This window comes from Opisthocomus hoazin, chromosome Z (assembly GCF_030867145.1).
Source record: "Opisthocomus hoazin isolate bOpiHoa1 chromosome Z, bOpiHoa1.hap1, whole genome shotgun sequence".
NCBI classification, from domain to species: domain Eukaryota; kingdom Metazoa; phylum Chordata; class Aves; order Opisthocomiformes; family Opisthocomidae; genus Opisthocomus; species Opisthocomus hoazin.
In genome coordinates, this window is record NC_134454.1 from 51,957,086 (window position 1) to 51,975,339 (window position 18,254).

At 38.1% G+C, this 18,254-nt stretch overlaps 1 protein-coding gene across 10 annotated transcripts in view; it reads right to left on the reverse strand.

Annotated features, from left to right (window-relative positions):
- CEP78 (centrosomal protein 78) overlaps window positions 1-18,254 on the reverse strand; it is a 64,568-nt gene that overhangs the window by 1,820 nt on the left and 44,494 nt on the right. For 9 of the 10 annotated variants that reach the window (XM_075410776.1, XM_075410770.1, XM_075410771.1 and 6 more), the window contains 9 exons: window positions 18,140-18,204; window positions 13,802-13,910; window positions 13,171-13,188; window positions 12,074-12,209; window positions 11,073-11,118; window positions 9,837-9,980; window positions 4,078-4,155; window positions 2,186-2,352; window positions 502-655 (listed from right to left, as the gene is read on the reverse strand). In XM_075410776.1, the coding sequence (XP_075266891.1) occupies window positions 502-655; window positions 2,186-2,352; window positions 4,078-4,155; window positions 9,837-9,980; window positions 11,073-11,118; window positions 12,074-12,209; window positions 13,171-13,188; window positions 13,802-13,910; window positions 18,140-18,204 (917 nt within the window). The remainder of the gene's footprint in view (window positions 1-501; window positions 656-2,185; window positions 2,353-4,077; window positions 4,156-9,836; window positions 9,981-11,072; window positions 11,119-12,073; window positions 12,210-13,170; window positions 13,189-13,801; window positions 13,911-18,139; window positions 18,205-18,254) is intronic. The other variant, XM_075410769.1, reaches the window with a different exon arrangement.

Here is an 18,254-nt window from a genome sequence, read left to right on the forward strand (position 1 = left end):
TCGCAAATTTGTAGTTGCCTGAAATTCATGGCATGGCCCACACAGAAATCTTAACAGGACAGGACATACAAATTGCAATTACTTAATTCATGCTTTTCAACAGGCATATTGTACTACCCTCTACTATCAGACTGTTTTTAAAAACACTATACATCATTATTAAGTGTTTTGAAAAAACCTAGTCATAGTATTTTCCATTTTCATGGATGCATACCACTATTGGAACTTCATATTTCAGAATAAGAAACAATTACCATCAACACGTTCTTCAGTACATTACAAAATACTATTGTTTCTGTTTCAAATGGTAATCACTTAAAAAGCTTACATTAATCATTGAATTAGTATGATCTGTATAAATACAGCCACAGCAAAAGATTCCAATGAAAACTTCATGAATCATTTGGTAATCATTACTTTTAGTCAGAGGGGGATAACAGCTGAAAAGTATATTAAATAGCATCCATCATGTTGCTAGTAGCATTCCCTCTACAGACTTACTTTGCTATTCTGGGTATGTTCTTGTCTTTCTTCTTCAAAAGACTTCTCCTTCAGCATGTCAGCAGGCTTACTGAGAGTAGAATTCATTTGTGGATGCCCCAAAAGACCAAAATCTGACTGGTCTATCCCAGCTAATGTAGCAAGTTGTCCAAGTCTGTAAAATAAAGTTTAATAGAAAATGACACAAAAAATTCTTACCCTATGAAAGACCTAAACATTCAAAACCAGAGCAGAAATGGAATCTGTTTGAAGCTTTGAAGATACTTTTTTCATTATCTTCTGAGAAGCCCAAAATAGCTTAATAAAGATGAAAACAAGTAGCTAAAGGTATTTTCCTATCTTTGTGCAAATTAGCCTGCAGGTTCAAAACCACCAGTCTTCACTCAGTGTTATGAGGTTAAGAATGAAGCTCTCCCTGTTAGCATTGATCTCAGAGCAGGATGCTGGCAAGCAGATTCCCTGTCAGGCAGAACAAAGATTAAAATCCTGTCATTCAAGCAGAAGATTGGTGCACATCTCCCAAACTAGAATAATCCCTAACAGCCAAAACCAATTACATGCTTCACTACTACAAGTCATGTTGTTTCACCTGCCAGCTTACAAGTTGGCTAAACTTACCACTTGGGTGTTTCAAGCCACAACAAGAAGTGAGAGTTTTCAACCATCGACAGCACAGCATATTATATATAGATTACTGAGAAGAGCAGTCTTTGCGATTAGGATTCTGTAACTTTCAGAGTAGCTCCCTATTACCACAAACAGATGTAGGCCCCCAAAAATTTTTTTGGAAAAAAAATTCCTTATGTAGTGAAAAAGCATTTTTCCCTTCCTCCAAAGTTTGAAATTCATTCTCAAAGTAGTGGCAACTCTATCAATTGATTGGCACAAAATTAGAACATAGAGTGAACTTTACATTAAGTTACATTATTACAATTTGGAGGTGGATGGAAGCAGGAGCAGGGAGGGCAATTAAAATCTCTTGTGGTCTTTTCTAATCTTTCCTAAACATGCAGAGTAGACTACAATTTTTCTTCATATCATCCCTTTATTCTCCCCGTCGAGATTGCCATGCCTGGCTACATAAGCTTTACAAAGTGGATTTGAGAACTTAAGCTGAAATTTTTTGAAAAATGGGAAGGATGAACCATCCTCTGAGAAACTGCATGTATAGCAGCAGAGGCTTAAGACAAACTCTAACCAATAATTTATAAAATATTTCAAGTACTAAGAAATAATCCAGAATTTAAGTACAGAGGCCAGATTCATCCACCTAGATTTCGGTACTTCAATTAGTAAAAGGGGGCCCAAGGCAACAGGACAATTTCTGAAGCCAGTTCAACTGCTTTTTGAGCCATTCATATCACAGGAATGCTAAGAGCCACAGGTGATCCAATAAAGACTTGGAAACATGCTTTAATACAAGCTTTCTTCTCTTTTGGAATGGGCTTCTTGAAGGCCTTTCCCAAGAACAGATAGATAAATTCAGCTGGACAGTGCTGGGATCATGTTTTTCCCACTGAGAAAAGACTAAACAGAAAGCATGTATTTAATTTTTCTTCCTTTGCTCTTTGCGAGTACAGTCCCAGAGATCTAGGGGGAAGAAGGCAGTGTATTTCATTGGGAGGATAATCTTGGAAAGAGATCTCAGCAGAAACAGTAAGACTTAAGTAAAGTGACAACCTACCCAGCATCTTTAAGGAGGTCTAAAAAAGCATGAAACTTTTGGAAAGAGTTCTCAATGCTGCCTAGAACACCTTCATCTTCCAAAATCATGTTGGTTACTGACTGCGCATGAAGAACCTCAGATAGGGAGATATTTAGATTCCTTAATCTTGCATTTTCAATTTCCAGCTATGAAAAAAAGAAAGGGAAAGTCATTTCTATTGTCAGTTAAAAAAAATCCAAAATACACAACCCCACCTTTGCAAGCCTATAGAGCTGTATCATAAAGAGAAATACCCAAAGTAACTGATGTAACTGATATAGAGCTTTCTGTACCAGAAGTATCCAGGGCACTGTTACATTGAGCTCTGTGCAGGTTTGCTTATCCACAGCTGCGAAATTGCTGCAGGCACTCAAAACTGCTGGCTCAGCACTGTCTTCAGATGTACAGAATGTTGCAGAACAAGTGCAAGGGAAAAAAGTTAGCTTTCATATCATGAAATGATATGTAATTCATGTCATGAATTACATGACACATTAACATCAAAGAATTTATTTTACTAGTAAAAAAACTTAATGAAGGCCAATGCTTTCCTTATATTCACCCCTCTGTATCAGAGGGAATGCATATCTCTCCCCTGCAGTGTGCATCCCAGAATTGAAAGTTTAAGATGATCCAGTTTTAATCTCCATATTGAACATTAATCAAATCAATGACAAAATGAAAGTTGAATGATAACTGTAGGATATAGAGGGGTTTGTATTTGAGGGAAACATCACCTCAGATACTCACTTAAGATTACAGCTATGCAATCACTACTACCACAGGCTTTCCTTCTTTCATCTTTTAGGAGAGCAGGACAAAAAATTATAGATTATAGTAACTACTATAGTGTAGTTACTGTAGCTGTTAAACTAGGACCAGAATGAACAATTTTACAGATTACCGCTACTTAGTTTATCCCTTCTTCTGAAACAAGGTGCTAGGTCCAAGCAGTCCAGCATGACAGATTTCTTGCAGTGGGTATTTAGCCTAAAAAGCATTCAAGTATTCAAACAACAGATAACTTCACATTACAGGAGGATGGGGATAGTGGCACTGGAACACTACAATGAACCTTGTAGCGCAGAGTCCTTTGTGGGTATCTGCTCCCAGTACTGTGGGGTACCACTTACTGCTCAAGTTCCAAAGGGTACCACCACTTTCCTTCCACTCCAGATCACATCTGAGATCCAAATCCATTTGTTTACACTATCTTACACTCAACCCTATTACAAGAAATTCTGCTTATTGATGCAAAAGCATCCTTTTAGGTCAGCAACAACGGACGGAGGGGAAATGAACCTCACAATTTAACTGTGACAAATTGTTAGTCTGGTTCAGTCATAACGCGAAACTGCATTTCACAACAACTGACTGCTACAGCCAGCATGTTATGCAGAAAACCATCCAACACTTTTATTGCCTGCAGAAACAAAACTTAAAAATCAAAGGAACAGAATAAGCTAAATTAAACAACATTTGCAACAAACTGCTTTTCAGCCCAAGTCATGATAAAGAAGGTGGGAGACATCAAGGAACTATCCATCTGCTGCAAATTGCAAACACATTTAATCACTTTCTCAAGAAAAACAAACATCATAAGTAATACACCAAATGAATGAAACACACTGAAAGAGTATCTTGACCTGGAGTTCAAGGCTCTGGAATAGGATCGGGAGAACAAACACACATTACTAAATGCAGATTTCATCTTTGCCCTTAGGCTAGTAAATGATTCATGTGACTTTGAACTGCAACTCTGGAAGCTACCACATTAGAGGTCATTGATAATTACTCCTAATTAAGCAAGTGGATAGTTTGATTGCTGCCTCCTTTAAAAGTAAAGATGATTAACAGTTAAGTATCATTACCTCCATTATCCGTTCCTCAGCCTTTACTCTGGCTCTTTGTTCTTCCTTTATTTTTTCCATGCATTCTTCCAGCTCCAACTATCAGAACACAGATAAACTATCACAAAATTTATCTCAAAATGTCAGAAAAACATGCAGTATTTTACAAAATCTCAACATGTCAAATTAAGAACTAGCACACAGCATTCCAAGGAATAACATAGCTTCTACAAAAATACATAACAGAGGTCTACCAGTACATAACTCTAGGATGCAAAAACTTTACACAGGAAATTGGAAATTAGTGTAATTCACTTAACAGATTTGCAATATAGCAATAGATAACATGAAATTATAGCACAAGTCTCTTAAACCTATGATATTACCACCAAGAATGTATGTTCTTCTCTACTTACTCTTCTCCCCCTTCACCTTTTCAAATGTCACTTTTAACTAAAGATGTCTACCTCATCAAAAGCTCAAACTGGCCTCTAAAAAAAAAATCTTTAGTAGCTATATCTAGCTTCTCAGAATGTATTCTTCATCCAGGAATTTATTCCTTACTACAGCAATAGGAATACAAAATTTTGAACTTTAGGAACCATACTCTGTCCAATTGATTTCACTTGATTTTCAGCAGAAAAATCCGCAGCTTTTTGAGTGAGTTAAGCAGCTGCTTAGTGTTGAATTAACAACAAAACCAAACCCAAACATCTAACAAATATATTCTAGTCTTATTCATGAGATGCCTACACTTGTATTTTAACCTTTAGTTCTAAGCAGTGAATCTCTTAGTTTCAGCGAACAGTAGTCAGGATTTGATAAGCAATACATTTTCTCGTATCATAGCAGAGCATTATAATCTTTAATTAGAGCACCTGAAGTGGAAGAACAAATAGGAATTTTTTGTTCTTGCATGCCTTAACAGAGTCTTCTGGTTCCAAAGATGAAAACTGTTAAAATTATCAAGCTGTTGTATTTTTCAGAGGGTAATCTACATGAGTTAACAGTATGCAAACCTTCTTCACTTCTCTATATACCTTGTACACACCTTATCAGTTCTACAGAGCAGCAAAGGTCCAAACGGTACTGAAATCCTTTGTTTACTATCAGAAGCTTATCCAAGAGCATACTACTGCACTTCACACAAGCAATCAACTGAGAAGACTGGTGTGAAACAGAACACACAGTAAAAATAATCCTACAAATGCAAAGAGGTCCTCACAGGTCTTGTACAACGTGAGGGACTTTTGCATCTGATTTGAAGATGCAGGTTCTAAAATATTCTCCAAGGGACAACCAGAGTGAAGATTATGGGTCTGTCACTGCTGTCCAGTGAAGTCCACTCCTAAGATCCCTAGACTAGCACCAACGAAGCTAACTCTGGAACTAGAAAGCTAGCCACACCTTTATCATCTGGATACACAAGGCTCTCAGAGGTTAACAAGTATAGGAAAACCACATTTCAAAGACAGTATTTGGGAAGAGATTTAACAGTATCTAACTGCCATGAAGTAACAAATTGCCTCCAGGCATGAGGTGGGGGGAAAATCTCTAAGGAGAACCTTCAACAAATACCACAATCTTACTGCAATTTACCTCAGAATGTGTGGAAACAATAGGAGCTAGAAATCCTTTTACAGATACACAACCACAGCACAGAAAGTAGCGACCCTAATGTTCTACATTCACAACTTGACATGTCAAGCTGGAATCCTGTAACCTAGCTTTGAAGAGCAGTCACAGGTAACATAAACTTGAAGAATTCTTAGTTCCATTTATAGTGTGTGTGCGTGTATGTATATATGTATTTTAAAGTTTCTAGGATGTAGGGGTTTTTTTGCAAGCAACTCTACTTTAGAAACCTTAGTTCTATAGTATTTTTGTTGTGGACAGATTTTAGACAATTCTAAAGGTGACACCACTGACCTTTTTCTTCAAATTGCTGGTTTGTATTTTCAAAGGGCAAAGGCTTAGAAAACAGTTAAATTATCAAGATTTTTTGAACAGAAATTTGGAAGTTTTGTAGTTTTGTTTAAACAATTTATCTAAGTGTAGATGTACACAATACTTAATGGTTATGGGCTGACTTTACAAAAAAATTGACACACTGCAGCTACATCTCCTCATAAACAGTATCAGAAGCCTGCATTTAAAGGAAGATGCCCTACACCTGTACAAACATATTTGTCAGCATTAAATTACAAGTATATGTACCCTTTATTCTTTGATTTGCTTTTGATAAATTCACTAGCCTACACAATCCTCTAGTCTTTGTGCAGAAAAAATTTATTAAAATACATCAGAGCTAAAGGTACATCCAAGCTATCAGACTGAGCCTTCTAGTAGTGTAGTCTAGAAAGACAGTACTGACAGCCTTCAAGATGAAGTTGAATAGCAAATCTGTAGCCCTCAGAATTATTGTATGCAGTATGACCACTCAACACTAGACAGAGGTATGAAATTGAAGTTTAAAAAGTAAAAATATAAAAACCACACTTCAATAACTAATTATCTGTGTTCTTCTACTTGCTTACGTTGTTGTCCTTATTTTTACAAAAGAGTTATAGTGCAAACTCTGCTTCTAAGTAATTCACATACTATTAGTATGTAGAAAGAGTTCACCCTTAATATTATTAGCAGGGTAAGTTCACCATTTATATCCGTAGTTAAAATTTCAAATTCTGAGTTTCCTCTACATTCCTCATCAGAAGCAATTCTGACATTTCAGATTCCCTCTAGTGGAAGGAAAGAATATTTGTCAGTTCTTATGTTTCATTTAAGCAGAAATTAAGCTTTTCATTAGCCAACGGATTTTTAAAAAAAATGAGAACAGAACTAATATTGCTTCACTAAGTAGTATGCTTAAAGCCCCTTTATGAGCAGAAGGATGCAGAGAAGTTCTCAAGGACTTGCATAGTAAAGTGGAAGTCTGGTCATTTAGTCACATCAAGGGATGTTTGGGGAGCTTTTTTGCCAAAGTGGCAGTTAAAAAGTTCCCACCTCTTACTATTTATTCCCACTCTGCTATCCCATCATTGTTCTCGCACAGCTGGTTGTCCCACTTTACTGACAGGCTGTGGCAAGGCCTGCTACAGCCAAATACATTGGGTAACTTTTCAGCTAGATCAGTTCCTCAAGTTAGCTCCCAACTCAGGCAGCTCTTTGAGAGCTGTTTAATGACAGTACCTAAGCTCAATTAATGCAGATAAAAAGGGTCCTCCACCTCCCCTCTCACATTATCAGCCATAGACTTCTCCTGCTTACCATGCTCCAGTTCTGGAACGCACCCAATCACATAAGCCAATGTTAACCATTAAGATGGCTGAGAACTAACCTAGAAAAATATCACAGAGTCACAGAATGGTTCAGGTTGGAAGGGACCTCTGGAGGTCACCTGGTCCAACCTCCTGCTCAAGCTGGGCCACCTACAACAAGCTGCCCAGGACCATGTCTAGATGTTTTTTCAGGATCTCTAAGGAGGGAAACTCCAAGGCCTCCCTGGGAAAACCTTGCCAATGCTTGGTCACCCTCCCAGTAAAAGCGTTTCCTGATGTTCAGGGGGAACCTCCTGTGTTTCAGTTTGTGCCCATTGCTTCTGGTCCTCTCACTGAGCCACACTGCAAAGAGCCTGGCTCTGTCCTCTTTGCACCTTACTTTCAGGTATTTATATACATGAATATGATCCCCCCCACGCCTTCTCTCCTCCAGGCTGAACAGTCCCAGCTCTCTCAGCCTTTCCTCATTGGAGAGCTGCTCCAGTCCCTTAACCATGCTTGTGGCTCTTTGTGGGACTCTCTCCAGTATGCCCACATCTCCCTTTTATTGGGGAGCCCAGAAATGGTCACCAGGTTGTGGCCTCACCAGCGCTGAACACAGGGGAAGGATCACCTCCCTCAGCCTGCTGGTAACATCCCTCCTGACGTAGTCCAGGATGCCACCAACCTTTGCCACAAGGGAGCACTGCTGGCCTGTGTTCCACCTGGTGCCCACCCTGATCCCAGGGGCCTCTTCTGCAGCACTGCTTTCCACATGGTCTGCCCTCAGCATGGTTCTGCCATAATGTGAAACTGTGCTTTGCATCAATGTAACAAAAAGGATGGGTGAGGCACAGAAACAGTTCCAGACTGCTTTAACAGTGCTGTCAGATATGCAACCATGGCCTACAAAAAGTATTTTTGTTTTCAAATTCAGAAAATCAGGAAAATCTGGACCTTTACAAGCACAGGAAATTTAGAACCAATTTTGGGGTAGGTTCCTAAAATTTGTAGTTCTGCCTCCCAGGAAGCTCAAATTAATCACAAATTATCCCTTCCTTACAGTTGCTGTATACGTAATACTGCAGGCAACATTGACAACACAGATTGACAGGATAGCCCTTTCCCAAAGCACAAAACACTGTCTGCCTCTGCAGTGTGTCCTGAAAGCAATATTTCTCCCTCTCCAAACACCAAGAATAAATACATGAAGTGTTTCCTGAAAGCACCGTACTTGCTGCATAGAAGTTTTTGGCAAAATATGCACATGACATGGAATTCATGATGCCAGACACAATGGTCTTGATGAGAGTGTTGAAGCCACTGCACAGCACAAAGTCAACATACTGCACACAAAGAGCAATATGACATCATCTACAAAGAAGAAAGCCGCCACACAACTTTAAGTCCTAGCAACACTCGAGAACCCTGAAAATCCTCCTGAACAGAAGTTCTAGAGAGAAAAAGCGTAGGCCTAAAGCAAAAGTATACATCAGCTGAAAAAAAAGGCAGGTAGTTATTTACGCAGTATTTGTACAGTCCTTTTGCCTTCCACAGTAACTCTAAGCCACCCCAAATCTCCCATTACACACAGATCTACAACAAGTTACATTGCAACTTAAGTTCATTTACATAAAGACAGTTATATCATGTTAATATTTATACATATGAACAGTTCATTCACCCCGTGTGGTGCTCTATGACAACCACCACAACCAGACTGACTACGGCTCTTATTTTTAGCAGTATTCATTTGGAGGCAGTACAGATTCTCCAAATGGAAATACAAACACTTCAGAAACAACCCAGTTATTGGGCCTGAGGGTGTTACTTCATGCTATAGTGCTAGATTACCTCAGGAGAGCTACTGAGCCACTGAAACATACCCTTTGTTTCCCTTCCTTTTATAAGAAAATTCCCTGTCAAGACATTTGCAGCAATAGTCAGTCTCACTACTGCTAGTTTTTTCTGAACTATCATAGAAGCTCAGGGAAAGCAAATGAAAAAAGTTTTTTACTAAGCTCAATTATAAAATGGAGCTTTAACACACTTTCAGACAGTTTTTAAATTATTTTTACAAAACAATCATTACGATATTTTAGCTCTTAGAAATAACATTAAATTACATTTATAAAGGAAATACTTGGAAGGAAATACTACAGGCAATAACATTGATCAAAAGATTTCTCTGTTCCAGTCTTGAATCATGGTTCAGAAATTACACGTATTGCAGCTGTGGGCATTAAGTGAAGTTCTTCCTTATTATGGCCCTGATTTGACAATATGTTTATAGCATACACACCTTCATTATAACTATTCAGAAACTGGAAACTCAGTGCATATTTGACACACAGCTTTTGAAACAGAAGCCTGTGTGACATAATGCAGGATAATTAAAACTTATGCAGAAATCCTGCTCCATGACTGGTTACTAGCTTAACCATAATTTTCTGAATAAAACATGGTTTAATCGATATAATTTGCCTTTACAGAGTTCAAGACACAGAACAACATCCTTCTTACCTGTAATTGCTGATACTTTGTTACATTAATATTATCTAATGATTTTGCTAAATTAGGACGATGGATAACATCATTTAAATCTTCTGTGTCTTCGGTTTCAGATGTAGAAGTGCTTTCTACTGTCACTTTCACAGGAATACCTGTCTAATTACATCAAAAAATAAAAACACAGCCACTCACAGCATGACACTGTGCAATAAAAATCAAAGATTAACTAGTACCAAAAGCTTACTTTCAATGCAGTAATTTTCCAGAGCCCCTTACAATGCATATACATTGTCCAGCTATGCAACTTCGAAGAAAATTTCCATAAAACTATATAAAAAATTCACATGTGTGCGTATATTGGGTGTATGTGGCAAGGATTTAGCAGTGGGGGCTAGCACGATGGCGGCACCTCAGGGAAAGCCTGTTCAGGAACAGGTACAAAATGCCAGAGACGCAGAAGAGAAGGGAACAAAATGAGCGGGCAAGAGCAGAGGGAACGCCGGGTGTGGCGGCGAAGGGGGTGCTCCGTGGTGGAGCTGACAGCCCCACTCCTGCCCAGGGAAGACCGCACACCAGAGCCGAGGGACAGCATGGAGGAGCAGCGGCCCGTGATGGCCTGTGCCAGAGCACGTTTTCCCAAAGGACTGCGGCCTGTGGGAAGCCTACACTCAAGTAAGGGGTAAGCATGCTGCCTTCAGCAACAGTCAGACCCTCCTGTGAGACAATTTCATTTATTAGTCCACACTAACACACTTGTCCAGCTTTTCTCTGATGGGTGGGAAGGCGGGGGGAGATAGAAGTGAGATATGAAGGAGAAGTGAGAAAGAGGGGAATTTTTTTTCCCCTGCTAGTATGTTTACTATAGCAGTTCACAGACGGCTGCAAACACGAGTATGTAGTCCAAAAGCAAAAGGAGGAATGGGAGCAGAGGGGGAGCAGAAGCCTTCAGAGAGAAAAGCTGTTAATTCTTCTTATTGCTTCTGGAGGGATTGTGCCCGTACTCCAACCCAGCTTACTCGTAAGGCTAAGAAACCAAAAGATAATGATACAGAAATGGGAGTAAACAAAGCATCAAAGAAATTTCAACCAAATGCTGACATAAACTATTATTTTGCACTTTCACGAGACAGAAACTTTAAAAGTAAGTTCCAGTCTTAACTTTCAGACAATAAGATTCTGTTGAGAACACTTCCACCTTTTTTCAGGCATTCATCTACTAAATAAACCATCATATGAGAGAGAGAATACCTGAATCTTCACTGGTAATTCTTCAGTATTATCCACTGGCCCCCCTCTAAAGTCAGAAAAAAAATTTTTTTAGAAAAGTAAGTTTATAACGTCACCATTGCTACTTCCATTTCCAAACACAAGATTCTAGGGCAGGTGAAGCAGTAAGAGTAAAAACATCAGATACTGCACTGTATCCCTTTAACACTCATTACATACTCAGTTTGTTCTGTTAGTACTCCTACTTAATCATGAATTAGAGCAACGATACTGGATGTGAACATTAATATCCTCAACAGGCATCTTGCCTAGTTAATTATTATGAACTAAAGTCAACAGCAGAATTTGGTGCTCAGCATTTTGAAAAAGAAGTTTAATAACAATAGTTATGATGGAGCATTAAGTAATTTTTTGTGTAAATATTTATATAGCCTCCGTTTTGAGAGGGCAAAGTCTAGGGATTACATTAAAAAAACCCCACAATAACTAAAACTGTTTCAAAAGGAAGCTTGATAACAGTATTATGGCTTCCACGTGTAACATTTTTTTTTTTTTTTCTAAGTTTTACTTCACAGGGCTTAGTGATCACAATAATTATCTTGGCACTGGGGGAGACAGAGCAGAAAGAATAGGTGGAAAAAATACCTAGGCACCTCAGACTGGATTCCAAATCAACTATACGACAAGCTTGGAAAACTGAATTGCATCTTCAGCTATGACAAGCCTGATAAATCATTACTAACAAGAGGACATGCAAGCAAGGTGGATTTGGTTATCGGGGGGGGGTGGGTTGCTGAATATTTGTATGGTCATCAAATTATACATTTTTGTAGTTTTTTTCAAAACTTATTGCAATAGAATTTATGTAACATCCTCAAAATTTACATAAACAGAAAAAACTATGGATGCAATATAGTTTACTTTCAAATACGTATTTTAAAAAACTAACACCGCTCTCTACTACATTTATCATGCAGGTTTGACACTTCAATTTATTTTCCCTTGCACTGTGAAACCCTCACCTGCATCTCTTTGCACGTTCTGCAGTCCGCCACGGAAGAAAGCCTTTTGTGCCTGGTGGGAGTGGTTTTGGTGAGTAACTGTCTTTCACAGGTGTATTTTTTTTCCCAGGACTTACAGACTTCTTAGATTGTAATCCTGTATTGAACAGCAAGAACAGCAGAAAAGAGAATTCATTATACCTAGTTATTTCCATATAAATTCACAGTTTACTGTTCATAAGTAAAATCTCCTATGTAATAAAATGGACGGTAGGAAATCTACCTTTCAGTCTAATTCTGCTGAAGTGTTCAAAAACTTTTATTTTTCTTCTCAAAAAGATGGGTGCACATCTTATCTGCTTACAATTATAAGCGGTATACTTAACTGCTATAAGATGCGCTGTTATTCAAAAGAAGTCGCAAAGGTTCGTAACTAAAGAGGTTTATTCACATTACCAATTTCAGATACCTAACTCCATTGTCTCAAGTGGAAGTTTAGACAGGCGACGTGGACGACAAGGCTATCTATGTGTTTCGGATTGCCCTCTAGTGGCTTTAGTGTGAAGAATGTTGGTGTTCTACCCAGCAAAATGCTTGAAGCTAAAGCTAGTACTCACATTGATCACTTCTACAGAACACCAGCAATATCTTTACTTAAGAGGAATAACAATGAAAAGTCATGTTCACTAGTCCAGTCTTTTGTTGTTGTTTAAATCATACTCTATCGCTCGAAGTAGATTTAGAATAAATACCTAGTGTGTCACTCTACCCCAGGTTCTGTGCAAGTCAGAAACTAACAAGCCCAGAAAACTTTTCACCTAGTATTTTATACAGTTGATCTAATGAGAACTCAGGTTATTGTTTCTTTGAGATGAATAAAACAACTAATTTTGTAATAGTATAGAAATGCATAACCGTGGAAATGGAATTCCGAATTTCAATTTGTTTCAACAAGTAAACAGGCTAGAGTTGTTTTCACCTTCTGACTTGCTCCCTTTTTAAAAAAGAAAAAAACAAAAACCCACAACCCACAACTATATTTATCAGACATGTTCTTCTTCCATCACTTAACCACCACAGTTTATTTGTAGAAAGACTTCAATTTGATTTATGCTTACCTCTCTGCTTCCAGATAACTACAGCAAAGATGAAAGACAGCCAAATGTATTACAGTGAAATTTTTAGTAAATTATTGAAACATATTTAGCATATCACAACTATCAGTACTTAATTATAAATATTCAAGATACCTATGTTATTTTAAATATATTATTTATAATAGGTTTACACAAAGTTAAAAAAAAAATCTTAGAACATTTTGTACATCAGTAAAAAACTGCAAGCTTGTTTGTTCTGGCAGAGGACAGTCTGCTACAGGAAGGTTACAACATGAGAAGAACAAGGCAACTTACTCCCACCAAGCTTCCTAGAAGTGAAAGCTTGTGGAGAGGACGCACTCAGAATAAATACATGCAATACTACCACATATTTAAATCAGCATATCCTATAATTTTTCCAGCCATGTATCTAGCAGCACTGAAAACAAGAGCAAGTTTCCTAACGAACCCACTGATGGTAGAAGACACGTTACCAAATTAGCAATAAATTTGGGGTTTTTTTAAGACAAGTATTCTGCAAAACACTGACATTTAGCCACATCATGTATTTTATAATTAAAGCTCTTAAACATTAGAAGATTATTTTGTAGACAAAATTTACTATAGTCAGAGAAAATAAAGACAGTATTACCAATACGAATAGTAGCTTTTCCTTTTCGACCACTTCCGAGGACAATAGTTCTTTTCTTTGGTCTGCTTTTCAAAGCATCCTTGGAAGATGGAGATGTCAGCCACTTATACTGGAAATTTTTTTTTTAAAGAAAGACAAACTTTTAGTAACCGATATTTAGAGACGTTCTCATTTAAGATTAGAGGGAGTTTTGTCAGATACATGGAGAGCACTGGTAGTTACAGAAAACTTAATAATCAACTGTAAAATTAAGGAAAAACAAAAATCCCACAAAGCCCCAATTCAAACACAGATTCAGTGCAAGTCTGAGTGCTATATTATCAGAAAGTGTTCCCAGAACACCACTATAAAATCCCATCCAATATTTTCGTTTCTCCTGTGCAAAACACTTCTCCTTTTATGGTAAAAAAAATAGCATCAACCCTATAAAAAGGAAACTCTGGCTTTTGCACTTCATTCTCAGAAAGCTGTCTTGCTAGAAATGATTGGCTAAGGCCAAAGTTCTCCAGAGTAATAAAAGGTTCCCTGACATGATTTTGTATTACCAATAAAGTTGGTATTTTTAAAAATACATAGTTTAATTTACACTGCCTGTAATGAAAATTCATCCTTACACAGAAAAGCCTCCAAACTAAAATTAAGACATAGTGATAATCAAAGGCAAGTGCTGCACTTCAAACCTCATTCCCTTACAGCAACAGCACTATTCTTGAAGGTTCCCCTTTCCCCAATGAAAGTTTTATTATTCCAGGTAGATATTCTAAGTTCACAGAATCACAGAATGTTCGGGGCTGGAAGGGACCTCTGAGGGTCATCTAGTCCAACCCTCCTGCCGAAGCAGGGTCACCTACAGTAGGCTGTAGAGGACCTTGTCCAGGTGGGTCTTGAATATCTCCAGAGAAGGAGACTCCACAGCCTCCCTGGGCAGCCTGTTCCAGTGCTCTGTCATCCTCAGAGGGAAGAAGTTCTTCCTCATGTTCAGTCGGAACTTCCTGTGCTTCAGTTTGTGCCCACTGCCCCTTGTCCTGTCGCTGGGCACCACTGAAAAGAGCTTGGCCCCATCCTCCTGACACCCACCCTTCAGATATTTGTAAGCATTTATTAGGTCCCCTCGCAGCCTTCTCTTCTTCAGGCTGAACAAGCCCAGCTCCCTCAGCCTCTCCTCGTAGGGGAGATGTTCCAGTCCCCTCACCATCCTTGTAGCCCTCCGCTGGAATCTCTCCAGTAGCTCTTCATCTTTCTTGAAGTGGGGAGCCCAGAACTGGACAGAGTACTCCAGATGGGGCCTCACTAAGGCAGTGTAGAAGGGAAGGAGAACCTCCCTCGTCCTGCTGGCCACACTCTTCCTAATGTACCCCAGAATGCCATTGGTCTTCTTGGCAGGCAGGGCACACTGCTGGCTCATGGTCAACCTGTCCTCCACCAGGACACCCAGGTCCCTCTCCACAGAGCTGCTCTCCAGCAGGTCCACCCCTGTACTGGTGCATGGGGTTGTTCCTCCCCAGGTGCAGGACCCTGCATTTGCCTTTGTTGAACCTCATCAGGTTCCTCTCTGCCCAACTTGTTACACTGTCACTTATTTTTCAGTGTGCATCAAGCTATAGTTAGTACTAAGTCTAGTGCTGAAGCAGCTGTCAAAGGAAATACAGTTGATTTTAACACACAGGTTATCTCAGACAGCCCTAAACCCCACATCAGAGTACTAGGAACAGCGTGCCATAGTTATTCCCACCTAATCCACCAGGAAGATTAGAATGCCATTACTGTGCTCTAACTAATCAAGTTTAGTCCAAGTTTATCATTGGCAAGAAAAACTTTTTTATTTTTTAAACTTTTGACTCATGTAGTCCTTGTATAAGTTTTGCTTGGTCTGCAGCTGGATCTAGCTCCTGAGACAAGTGGACAAGTGAATTGTTCATTTTAAAGTAAAAAATAGACAGAAAGAGTAAAAATAAATCTAGATTATCTGTGGGTGAGTTAGGCCACTTGCTGCAAGAGTAAGTGACAGGTTAGTTTCACGCAAAAAATTACATTTACACCTTGTGTTCAAGACATCTCCACACATAAGCTAAACTTATTCCAATTGATTCTTCATTTTCTATCAATACGAAATCCAGATCTCTAGCAACTAGAATAGGTAAAAGACAAAAAACAAACCTACTAAATTATTTCAAAGATAAGTACCCCTATTTACTCCACTACAAAAACTGGACCATCACATCCTTTTAAAACCTCACAGGTTTGGAGGCAGTACACAGATGACAAAAGGAAACAATGTAGATGCTATCTGACTGTATTCTGTTTGACAAGCTTAAGCTACATGAAACAAACATTGCTTCTTTAAATTTGTAAATTTAAGTCTACAATGGATTCTCCATTAAAAAAATCATGGAACATCTGAAAAGTAACTGAAATTTTTGTATTATGCTAAAACTTGTTAAAAATTGAAAGAAGCAGAGTGTTAATTACATGCAGAATTTACAGTGTGTCATTAGGACTCTCACAAATACACTTTAAAATTGTATTTACTTGTACTTTTTTTTTTTTAAGTCACATGGCTTAATTTTGACTATTGACAGAATGAAGAAATAGTCCCCACAGTTCTTTCCGCAACAGATCATAGTGACCAACTGCTTGTCTTCGTTAACACCTCTGACTACTAATTTACTCCCTGAGTTTTGAATCCTTAAAAAACCAAACAAAAAAACTCCACAAAACAACACACCACCAACACCCACACACAAACAAACCAAAACCCCACATTACTGACTCTCAATATACAGCATGTCAAGACACCACGTCAAAGAAACTCAACTGTTTTTCTCTTCATAATATCCAGGCTTCTGCACCTGAGCTCAAAACCAATTGTAAATCCTAGATTTAGGGTAGTAAATGTTTCTGTTTCAGAAGAATATCAACCTCAACATCAAATGTTTGCATCCATCTTGCTAAACAGGTTGTTCATCCCTTTTTGGGTGCCTGCACTGTTCCCATGATAAACAACAAATATTATTTACAACAGCCTATTCAAATTGCTTACAAAATAAAGGATCTAGGGTGTTTTTATTTGTGGAAGAAGCAAAGTTACTTAGCAAGCTGGTGGTCAGTCCTTTTTCATCTGTAATGTCAAGAAGGTATGAAGAATTACTAGTATTGCCAATGAGACTTAAGATACTGCACCACCTGGATGAATATGAAACAAATGCCTTGAGTGATCTCTCAGTACATGGGAGGTTCCCCAGAGAGTTGCTTCTTTTCACGTTTCAACTTTCCAATCATCTTGAGCATCTCTAGGCAGATGCTATTTTCATGGGATCACTGCAATGTTTTGCAGGTGCTCATTGCATCTGCCAAGGAGAAAGAGTACTCCTTCACAACCAACCTCAATTTCTCCCAAAAAGTCTTTAAGAGATAGAAGTGGGCAACTGTATTAATTAATCCTCAAGGACTTCTACTCACAAAATTCTCCGTTTATTAGATACTCCCTACAGATCCATAGCTCTGACTTTTAAGCCTTTTCAAAACCAAAAGAGCAAAAAGTTCCAGAACAAGAACTGGGACTGTTGCAGCTCCATGAAAGCAAGAACAAGAGTACTTCTTTCTTTGCTCTCTCCTTTGGGAAGTGAATACAATTTCTGTGTATTTCAGTATTTAAACAGTATATCTAATCATCAATGGTCCAGATATTCAGATCATATGTGTTACTGTAAACTCTCTGTGGACTATCAGATCAAGATGGCAAGGGGTACTGTACTTCAACTAAACTCTGGTTTCTTAGATGGTTAGCATCAGAAAAGATAGTCTTGAGTAACTTTAAAAAAAATCTTTACTAGATACATTATTGACAAAAAATAAGTTTCAAAATAAATTAAATTTTAAATTGTGCTTTCCTTTACTTTTTCATAAAAAGTTATTATTACCATTTTAACAAGAAAGACATACGTAGTAGAAAGCCTTCCAGCAATCCAGCAGCAATATTTACTTAACATTCTACAGTAATGGCCAGTTATATGCACACATTTCCATTTTTATTTTCATTAAACGGATATCCTGGGTTTATTAACAGGTTACATCTTAAATTACATAAGAAATCATACAAAATGCCCAATACAATATCATGTTGCTGCTAGTGTTTTTAGTTTTTCCCTTCATACTGATTTTCTGGGGTTTTTTTTAAATGGCTTTAGAGTCAGACTTCTGTTTATAACTAGAATAACTGGTTTAGCTTCATTCTGAAAAAAGTTGTCGTTTAAAAAAAAAACAAACAAAACAAAAACAAAAAAACAATGGCAGACACAAAGAAACCCCCAAAATCACTCCAAAATGCCTAACACCCACCTCCGAATTAGCACTACTTCCATTCATGAGAACTCTTTCAATAATGTTTTTCATCATAACGTGATCTAGAATGAATAAAGATATCTTATTAAGAATTTCCTGTATGACACAAGTA